This window comes from Spinacia oleracea, chromosome 2 (assembly GCF_020520425.1).
Source record: "Spinacia oleracea cultivar Varoflay chromosome 2, BTI_SOV_V1, whole genome shotgun sequence".
Taxonomy (NCBI): Eukaryota; Viridiplantae; Streptophyta; class Magnoliopsida; order Caryophyllales; family Amaranthaceae; genus Spinacia; species Spinacia oleracea.
In genome coordinates, this window is record NC_079488.1 from 103,204,529 (window position 1) to 103,215,395 (window position 10,867).

The 10,867-nt window shown below is 35.8% G+C and overlaps 1 protein-coding gene across 1 annotated transcript; it reads left to right on the plus strand.

The window, feature by feature from the left end:
• The first annotated feature begins 399 nt into the window (after positions 1-399).
• On the plus strand, positions 400-9,677 carry LOC110780172 (DEAD-box ATP-dependent RNA helicase 8). The gene is made up of 10 exons (XM_021984593.2): positions 400-1,377; positions 3,092-3,152; positions 3,941-4,175; positions 4,676-4,914; positions 6,917-7,168; positions 7,270-7,450; positions 8,230-8,318; positions 8,416-8,489; positions 8,583-8,714; positions 9,289-9,677. Exons 1-9 carry the CDS (start codon positions 935-937, stop codon positions 8,659-8,661), a joined length of 1,653 nt encoding a protein of 550 aa, XP_021840285.2. The 5' UTR covers positions 400-934; the 3' UTR covers positions 8,662-8,714; positions 9,289-9,677.
• The last annotated feature ends 1,190 nt before the right edge of the window (positions 9,678-10,867 follow it).

Sequence of the window (10,867 nt, forward strand, 5' to 3'; positions counted from 1 at the left end):
ATTTTAAATTATAGGGATGGAGTAATATAATTGGTTTTAAAGAAATCTCATGAGATAACAAAATTTCCGTTTCTGCTCTTTTATTTATTTTCCATAATTTCTCACTTTATTAGTCTTTCTTTACCTACATATTTACATATATTTAGGATTGTTTTATGTTTTTTACTATACTATGTTGGTACCGTGCATATCTCCTTATGATATACTCCGTACTTACGTAGGAAAAATCATATACGGAGTACTACGTATATACTCCGTAATTAATTAAACTTTAGCTGTTTCAACACAGTTTATGATATAATTAATTAAACTTTTAAAATTACCCAAACCAATTTCATTGTACAAATGAATAAAATAAATTTCATTTAATTTACGACAATACTTTTTTTTTTCCACTTGTAATTTAAACCAAATATAGTAATTTAGCCATGATCCTCTCTCCAAGATACACTCGTACAGTCAGACATTCTCGGACCTCCATTTTCCTTTTCGATCACATTTACATCTCCAGACAAAAGCTTCGTTCAAACTCGAAAAAAATCCCCTTTCTCCTCAATTTTTGATCTTACCATGAACAAACCCTAGTTTCGTACTTTCGAAATCGTCAAATTCAAATTCAATTACTAATTTTTCTCTCATAATTGAGCCCCAAAGATTTTCGCAGTTACCGAAACCCTAAAATCTTTTCATTTCAATCTTCTTGATTTCCTTACAATCTTCTTTCGTACTTTCTTTTTGGTACAGATCTGAAATCCTTTCTAGTCGTTTTACGGAGTAGTTCGTGATACTGATAGTGGCACTTTTTTTGGACGTGCACTATTCTTCTTCGAATTCTCAAAATTTGTACTGTATATATATAAATTCTAGGTTTTCTGGTATTTCGTTTGTCTAGGGTTAGATTTTGCGATTTAGGGTGTTTCAATTGTTTTCGAAGATGAATGACAACGTTAGAGGTCGTTTTCCGCCAGGAATGGGCAGAGGAAGAGGCGGATTAGGCGTAGATGTAGGTGGTCTAGGTGGTGGTGGGCGCGGTGGGGGAGGCGGCGGTGGTGGGATGGGTGGAAACCCTAACTTTCAAGGTGGGAATTTTCAGCAGCAGCAGCATTACGTGCAAAGGGGGTATAACAACAATATGCAAAATCATCACCAACAACAGCATCAATTTCAGCGTCAGCAACAGCAACAACAACATGAACAACATTTTCAGCATCATCAGCAGCAGCTGCAGCAGCACAAGCAGCAACAACAGCACCAACAGCAGCAGCAGCAGCAACAACAACAACAGCAATGGCTTAGGAGGAATCAGTTAGGGGGTACAACAGAGACCAACGTCGAGGAGGTCGAGAAAACAGTGCAGTCTGAAGGGATTGACTCGAGGTATTGATGGTGTACTGCTTGTTGCTTTGTGACTTTCTGGTTCTTGATGTTTGTATTGACCGATACTGAACTCAAAATTATATTTTAATCAAAATTCGGTGGTGTTGGGTTAAAGAGATGAAGGGTCTAAATTTGGGAAAAGGAATAGACTAGCGGTATATCTTCTATAATATGCGGTTTAAGCTTCAATATTGGGTTGCTTGCCTTATTTCAGGGAAAACTAGCTAAAGAAATGAGGGTCTAAATTTTGGTTTGTAGAAGTACTCTGTATGAGTAGTAAAGGGAGTTCAACTCTTTTTTATCACCTTCAGTTGAATAGAAATCCCCAGACAAAATAAGTGCTGTGAAATTTTACCCTTTAAATTTAATCCATACATACTGATACCACTAGGTTTGACCATGAAAAATGCCAACTCAGTGGTGGAAGTTACAGAAATTAATACCCAGAACTCTATGGCCTAGAGATTGGTAGCTGGAACCTGAGTCATGAAATGCTTGGGAGTCTGGAAATTTTTCTTGCAAGATACTGTAAGAAAGGTTAAATATTTAGCTTTCCTGTGATAGTCAAGCTTTCTCAAAGCAATGCAGGAAGGAAGTTGCATACTATAATTAGCTGTTGATGTGACTCATTGTTGAGGTTATAGATACATCAGGGCTAAATCGTAAGCTATATATGCTGGGTGTAGTGACTAACAGTGAAGTTGCAATTTGTCAAGATTTTCCTCCTTTTCAAATCACCTACAAAGTAGTTTTTCCATGGTTATTGTGAAGCATGCACGTTATCTATTGGCTGTGCATTTCATAGTGTTTTCCTGTGGTACTTTCACCATCGTAGTTTAACAACTACTGTATCCAAAAAGCATCGAAATATATGGTATGCTAAAAACAAAAATATGCATCAGAATGCTGGCTCATTTATCTTGACATGTCCTTTCTGTTGATGTACTATGAGATACAAGTATCACATGCACTTCCCTCTAGGACCTAAATGCCATGGAGCTTGTCTTGCAGTACCCCTTGTCCCTTCTGGAGCTAGTGTCCATTTCGGATGAAGCCAAAGATTCATTTGTTCTTTTGGCCGTGGGATGTAATGGACTAAATCAAAATGACTCTTAATACCTCTTCGCTTCCTTTCCATGAAGTAAAAGATAGTCGTCCCGTTGTTGCTTTTGGGTCAATTGGAAACAACCTCTCTGCAATTGTAGAGGTAAGGTTGCGCACGTCCGACCCCCCCTTACGTCTTGCGGGAGCCTCTTTGAGGCAATGGGGTAATGATAATGATAATGATGAGACAAGGATTAATATTTGTCTGTTGCTTTATGTGTCCTGCACGCCTGCTGTTTGCCTTCTGATATGTTTTGACTTTAGATCTGATACAGATTACAGAGAGAACATGGAGTTAGTTATCTGAATCTTGAAAGCTTAGTACAGAAGTAATTGGTCTTTTTCCCTTGTTGTTTGTCTGCTGATATATTTGACATAGATCTTATGCAGAAGAGACCACTTAAAATTGTTAAGGCAACATCTGTTCTAAGATAAGAATGTAATCCCTTCTTGCTTCGTAAGTTCATTTGTTGTGTGCATCTCTACGTGCTCTTTTCTAGTCTGTAATGCTGCATATATATCTTTGGGCAGCTTACTAGTTTCTTGTTGCACTGTTTAGTATATGTACATTTATTTTACTGTTTGATATTTTTTTCTTGCTGTTCTCTAGTTCACAAGATTGGAAGATAGGGTTGAAGCCACCGCCACAAGACACACGCTTTAGAACAGAGGTATGAATTTGAAATTTGTATGTTATGTTGTTTATTTTCTACTGCTTGGGCTGCTGCCTGCTACTGGTTTATGACATTTCATGGGTTATCATATAATGCTTTGTTGTGCTGACGCTGAAGTGCTGGATGTGGTGATTGGTGAAAGGGACTTAATTAATAACTGGATAAGATGAGTAAATTATCTATAATGTGGTGTGAACAATATTATATTAGGCATGAAAGGGTAAATGGATTACATGGACAATCTGATAAAACCTGTTTGACATCTTCTAAGTTTCCATAGAAATTTATTGTTTTCATCTTTTAGTGTTTTCAAAATATTTTGATTGAACAGAATAGTAACTGATCTTCACTTTCTTTGTTATGCATGATGCTGCCCAGTTATGTGTACCATTGGCTGACAAGCAATGAAATTTAGCTATTTAGAAAGTTTGTTGATGTTCTTTTTTCTCTTCTTTTTGTTTGTTTGGTGTATTCAATAAACTTCAGATGGAAATGATATCTGATGATCGTTAACTCGTTAGTGTTATTACTACAGAGGAAACTATTTGTGGATAATCAGTTGATTTTATTTCATTGGCAGCAACTGAACTTAGTTTGTTCAATTCTTTTCCTGTTGTTAAATGCTGGATTATGCTTTCCATAGTTTCCAATGTACTAGGAATTAGGAAATATCTTGTTGCTAAGACCATCCAACTACTATCTTGGAGGCGCTGATTTCATTGGTGTTTGTCGTCACATTTATGTCATTGCTATGTACACAAGTATCTCATATTTCCCTCCTGTAGGATGTGACGGCCACTAAAGGGAACGAATTTGAAGACTATTTTCTGAAGCGTGAGTTACTGATGGGTATATACGAGAAGGGTTTCGAAAGGCCATCCCCTATTCAGGAAGAAAGTATTCCAATTGCGCTCACTGGTAGTGATATTCTAGCCAGAGCGAAGAACGGGACAGGAAAAACTGCTGCTTTCTGTGTTCCTGCTTTGGAAAAAATCGATCAAGATAACAATGTTATTCAAGGTTTTCATCGTGACTATATTTCCCATTGCATATGCAGCATTTATTGTCTTGTAACCATTAAGTTTCAACTTTTGATGTTTTGATTTTTCAAAGTTGTAATGCCTAATTATTGCCCTTTTCTAATCTTGCAAAATATATAAGATAGTGAAGTTGAAGGTCATGATGTTTTTATTAGTTTCTCTTAACTAAAACTACAATCTTTCCAATCTTAAAATTAGAGTTTTCTTATTCCCCATGTTGCCATGAGAAGCTGCCATTTTTTTTTACTAATTTCCTTCTTTAAATTGATAAGTTTACAATTGAAGGACTTTCTGTATGAGGTTAGTAGGAGAAGTTATTTTCAGTTGATTGCATGCCGTTTAGAGTCGTGTTTAACCCAGATTAAGCTGTAGTTAAGCTACATTCAACTTTCTGGCGTCTTAAATTCTTAATGTTTACCAACTACATATTGTAGACTTTGTAGTTCTCTGTTGTGATTTTCTCTCTCCATCTTTCTGTAGTTGTCATACTTGTTCCTACAAGGGAATTGGCACTCCAGACATCACAGGTTTGTAAAGAGCTTGGAAAGCATCTGAAAATTCAAGTTATGGTTACCACTGGTGGAACCAGTTTGAAGGATGATATTATGAGATTGCATCAGCCAGTCCATTTACTTGTGGGAACTCCTGGACGAATTTTAGATCTTGCAAAGAAAGGAATTTGTGTTTTGAAAGACTGTTCGATGCTTGTAATGGATGAGGTAAGGGCGTGCCTTCTGATTTCTTGATAAAGAAAATATCTATTGCCATATATTTGAAATTGCCTATTGAAATCTGCATGTCTTATTTGATTTTTGATTAATGAGAGACATTATATGAAGGATGCATGGATAACCTGGTGGTGATTTGGGGAGGGGGTTGTATGAATGTCTTTCAATATTTTATGGAGGAACTTGTAACTTTCTGAGTGACTTCCTTTGACATGGGTGACATAGTTGAGTAGTTAAATTATGTAACTGTAAAAACATTTCTCCACCATTTCTGGAGGGTTTTAAAGCATCTCAACTTTTCACGATTTTCATTTGAATTTTCTGCTCTATTTTTCAATTTTTTATGAGATTGTTAGAGCAACTCTAATGGTGAGCTACAAGATGTTGTGGCTAAGTTTGCCACGTCAAATTTCTAGCTACAATTGATTAAAACTACAAGTTATCACATTGGTGGCCTACAATACTTTGTAGCTCCCTATAATATTTAATTTAAATAATTTATTTATTTGAGCTATATTTTTTTTGAGCTACGTAATCCAAAATAGCTACAAGGTTTTAACAGCTGCTTATGTTATTGCTGTACCAATGGTGGGCTACCTGCTCACATGTTCTTTTTTTTTTCCCACTACTTGATGAGAAGCAATCGAACCAGTTCCTTGTTATGTATTTCGATCCGAACGCAAACTCCAAATCTAACATTCAAGCCAAGCTTGAACTGGGTTTTGCAATTTTTTGGAAAATTATCAATGGTAGCCTAAAGTTTTGTACATTATATCTGGTAACCAGAAAATATTGAAAATCTTACAAATAGTATGTTACTCTTTATTTTTATACAAAATGACCTTAATGATGATTTTGGATTAAAATTTCTGTTCAATTCAGCTGCGTTCTATTCACCTGATTTCTACTTATTTTTCCCGAACTTATCTTATCTCAACTTATCTGAACTTAACTGAACTTATCTTAACTTATCTTAACTTATCTTAACTTATTAGAACTTATCAAAACTTATTTTAGTTATAAATTGTACTTGGCCAACCCTTATTTTTCCTGAACTTATCTTATCTGAACTTATTTTTCCTGAAATAAGTGGAAATAAGGTGAAATAAGGTGAACAGAATAAGGCTTAACAGTGTTTGTTAACCAAGGCTAACTTTTTCTATATATATATATATATATATATTTTTTTTTTTTTTAGTACTTATACTCCATCTTCACCAAACTTTACCGTTTCCATTGTCCACCATTTCACTGTCAATCAACCATGATAACCTTCAAGATTCATAGCTCACCTTCTTCCATTAGAATAATCAACAATCTCACACAACTTCTAGAACCCTCTTTCATTGAACCACCCCACAGTCCCACACTCTTCTCGAATAATCCTTCTCACATACATTGGGTTTTTCCGTCGACACTTCCCTCCATCGCCGGTGGACCAGAGAGATACAAAAATGAAGAAATTGAATCGAGAGAAAGCTCGCTCATTGGAAACAGACGACTGCCATATTTTTTCCGTTCCTAAATTGTGTGTTGTAATCAGGCGTAGATAAAAAGGAGGGAATTAAGGGAAGAGTAGTAAGGGAGGAAAACTGGGTTGGATTGATTTGGTTGAAAAAACCATGATATTATAGTCAATCATGGTAAACAATCATTAAAATTAATAGTTTTTAAAACCAAAAATGATCATTAATGTCATATTATATAAATATGAAGAATTCAAGGCTATTAGTAAGAATTTCAATTTTTTTCCGCCTACCAAATGTAATACGCAAAAATACAAGGCTACCATTGCGAATTTCCCTAATTTTTGTTTGGACTAGGTTTTGTAGTTCCATTATTTAGACTAGTTGAGACCGTGCTTGGAATTTGTGAAATTAGGCTAAATTGCCTGACTCATGGCCAAGGAACTATCATTACATGATATAGAATTAGTTGTCAAGTTAGTCCCTTGCAAGTTCTCTAATGATTCATCTTTCTTTTTGTCTTGCAGGCTGATAAGCTTTTGTCTCCGGAATTTCAACCATCTATAGAGCAGCTTATCCAATTTATGCCAACAAGTCGTCAGATTTTAATGTTTTCAGCTACATTTCCTGTCACTGTTAAAGATTTCAAAGATAGATATCTACATAAGCCTTATGTTATCAACTTGATGGACGAGCTTACCCTGAAGGGTATAACACAATTCTATGCTTTTGTTGAAGAAAGACAAAAAGTCCACTGCCTGAACACCCTTTTCTCCAAGGTTGTGATTATAAGCTTTCATAAGCGAAGTATACATTAATGTTTTGCATTTATCAAAATGTTATTTTCTTATCTGTTTTATACTTTTCTATTGGTTTTCAGCTTCAAATCAACCAGTCAATTATTTTTTGCAATTCGGTGAATCGTGTTGAGTTGCTAGCTAAGAAGATAACAGAGCTTGGGTATTCTTGCTTTTACATTCATGCCAAGATGCTGCAAGATCACCGTAACAGAGTTTTCCATGATTTTCGTAATGGGGCGTGTCGTAATCTTGTGTGCACTGGTATGTCTATCCTCGTGTTTTCTTCGTCTCGACTCGAAATATTTACTAGATTGGCTGTTGAATACCATCACTTATTGACTTCGAATTGTTTAGAATTATATGTTGTAGTTGTTTGATGGTATTATTTAGCTTGCACATTTATGCTTTCTTTAGCTTAACATTAACTTTCTTTTCAATGTTTTTCCCCAGGATGTGTTTACGCCATCTTGAATATCATATTGGAGCACTTAGTTTTTTTTCCCAGTAATAAGCTTTTAAATGGAAATTTCCGCAAGATTTGTTAAAATCATGACATGTGTTGGAGTGCATAAATGGAAGAGGAATGTTGTACAGAATAGTGTAGAAGGTTGTCGATGTTTATTGCACAGCTTGGCATTGTTAATAACAAAACCTACATACTTAAATACTTCCTTATTGAAGAATTTGTCACGGATTTGATATTAGTGCTTACCTGCAACTATGTCTGAGTTCTCAAGCTCTAATATTGTTGCATTTTCGATCATTTAGTTAATTTTAGTCAACTCATTATATACTGGTTCTGCATTTCTTATTTCATAATGAAAGATATCCTTTCAGTTTCATTGTGTTACATATGTATCACCTCCTTGATTATTTGTGTTGCTAGACGTATCTACAACTGTGCATGCATCCTTCTTTTGGATCTGTCTTGCTGTTACTCATGGATCCTTCTTTTGGTTCTGTTTTGCTGTTGCACATGCATGTAATCAGATTTGGTTATATCATCTTCTGATCGTGTGCCCTTTTGAATGATGTCCCAGATTTATTTACTAGGGGAATAGACATTCAGGCCGTCAATGTTGTTATCAATTTCGACTTCCCAAAGAACGCTGAAACCTATCTTCATAGGGTAAGTTGAATGAAGATTTCGGATGTTTAGCTTTTGCTCTATTTCCAACATGGCGATAGCCCATATTGACAAGATGTTTTGGTTCTTTTGTGGACAGGTTGGTCGATCAGGAAGGTTTGGCCATCTTGGTTTAGCTGTGAATTTGATCACTTATGAAGACCGTTTTAACTTGTATGCATCTTTCTCTTTGGTTTAGTTGTATATTCTGCTACATGCTGCAGCATTTGGTAATTTGTTCTAATTTCTCTGGTCATCTACAAACAGGTATAAGATTGAGCAAGAACTTGGAACTGAAATAAAGCAGATTCCTCCGTTTATAGATCAAACTATCTACTGTCGTTAAATAGTTCAGTTTGATTGATGCTGTACTCCATGGGTGAATAGTTGCTGATCATGGTAAGTGCAGCTTCTCTAGGACATCTTTGCATTTATATGTGAGTTTCAAGTTCATTTGTTTATGGTCATGGTGGTAGATGTGAGTTTGTGACATATCTCGACTCTTGAAAGATTTGGTCTTATGTCTAAGATCTCTTTAAGATGATGTGATGTGTTCTATTTTAGTACAAAGGAAAAATATTGTTGTTTAGACATGAGAAATGGCATCTACTTCAGGATAGCATCTTTTGTGGGTCAACTAGGACTTGGGTGGTGAGAGAGTTGGGGGGAGTTAATTGAGGTTGGACCGTTGGAGTGCTCTCTGATATACGAAGTATATCCTACACTTGTTTTGCATTCCAATTTCAGATTCTTTTTTAAATTATGAGATCCACAGGCAGCGCAACCCGGTTCTACTTTATAGAGATTAGTGTTTTTCCTTGTATTACGACCTACAGAAATGGAATTGGGAATTTAATTTTTCTGTTTAGCTTAGGGATTAGTGTTTTTCCTTGTTTTACAACCTACAAAAATGCAATATCTCAAGACTAAGTATTTCTTAAGTTGGTTTGAATATTGACGGGATCTTTTGCAGGTATGGGATCAAGATCGGATTTGCCCAGCTCAGCATCAGCTTTAGACTTTGGGTGGGATGATATCTAGTTCTTCTGTCAAGTGAATGTGTTGTGAAGATCTTCATGGAATGTTCCCTATACTTCTAACTAGTAGTATTGTGTAGGATGGAGATATTTTCAGGATTAATTATTTATGAAAGTTTAGTTAGGACATTGCTCTGGGGTTAGGTGCCTGCATTTACTGGCTGGAAGGATGTTTCATCCCTCCTCTGTCTGATTTCCATGAACAACCTATTAGCTTGTGTCCTATCCGTTTGTGGCACGGTGTTTGAATTTCTGGATGTTGCTCGTCTTTTGTTGTTGCAGAAAATAAACTACTACTCCATATTCCATCCTGGTGGAGTTTTCAGATTATGTCTCCATATCATTTCCGTTACCCAGTTCTACGAGTTCCTGGCTTCAAGGACTTTCTGATGGAAAACAAGGTACATTGAGGCTTAATATTAGTCGAGTTCAATTTCATCAGCTTTCGTTTGTGACTATAAGTAGCGAAAACCTACCTTTAATGAGAGAATACTTTGCAGCAATTACAGTCGTATGGTAAAATGGATAATGAGACATTTGAGGTACTTGTGGATGGGATGAATCTTCACCATTTGCAGATATTTATTACAGTATATGCATTGCCGTATGAATTAGGGATCTTAGTCTTCTTGGGGTACTGCTTGTTGAACCGAGCCTACACTCTACAGCTTATCTTTAGTTGAACAACGTGGACACCAGTTGTTCTTGCAATCTACATTATTTTTTCTTTCGCTATTTATTCCCATGAAATATGACGGTAATTACCTTAAAAGTATACTCCCTCCTGGAATTTGGGTGATGGATGTATTTCTTGTTATTTTTTTCTAAATGAGTTTTAAAAAAACACCTTTTGGTGCATCTAGCACCGAGGACCATGATAGAATTTGTAGTTTTTTTTAAGGAATTGGTGATTGTTTTTGGTAATTATGTCTTCTATTTAGGGCTGTAAATGAGCCGATAAGTTCGTTAACAACTTACGAACAAGTTCGGTCAAAGTTCGGTCAAGGCTTAATGAAAGAGTTTGAACAAAAATGCTAGGCTCGAAAAGTGAACGAAAGCTCGAACAAAATCACGTTCGGCTCGTTAATGCTCACGAGCACTCATTTATAGCTCATTAGTTACTTGTTTATAAGCTCGTTTGTAAGTCCGTTTATAACTCGCGCAAGCTTGAAAAAGTAATTTAATTGGAATAAAATACAAGTTTTTTTTTAAAAAAAGGTATGACCCTTAAATGTCAAGAAAAGTATAAAACGGAAGCGAATCTATCATGTACTATAATATCCCATAGATTATTCCAGTTACACATATATTTTGTGAAGTTTCTCCTTGATTATATGATGTATATCAATTTGACGATTTCTTAAAGCTCGTTTATTAAGGTCAAATAAAGCTCGTTTAGCTCTAGCTCGAGCTTGAGCCGAGCTCGAGACATCCTAATGCTTAGCGAACAAAGCTCGAACAACAATTTGTAAAGCTCGCTTAAGCACGAGACAAGCTCGAACAGTGAAAAATCCT

Excerpts from the sequence above, each read along its gene's own strand:
- LOC110780172 (XM_021984593.2), top strand. The coding sequence starts at position 935 with ATGAATGACAACGTTAGAGGTCGTTTTCCGCCAGGAATGGGCAGAGGA. Across the intron at positions 3,153-3,940 it reads ACACACGCTTTAGAACAGAG|GATGTGACGGCCACTAAAGG; the intron begins GTATGAATTTGA and ends TCCCTCCTGTAG. Across the intron at positions 7,451-8,229 it reads TCGTAATCTTGTGTGCACTG|ATTTATTTACTAGGGGAATA; the intron begins GTATGTCTATCC and ends ATGATGTCCCAG.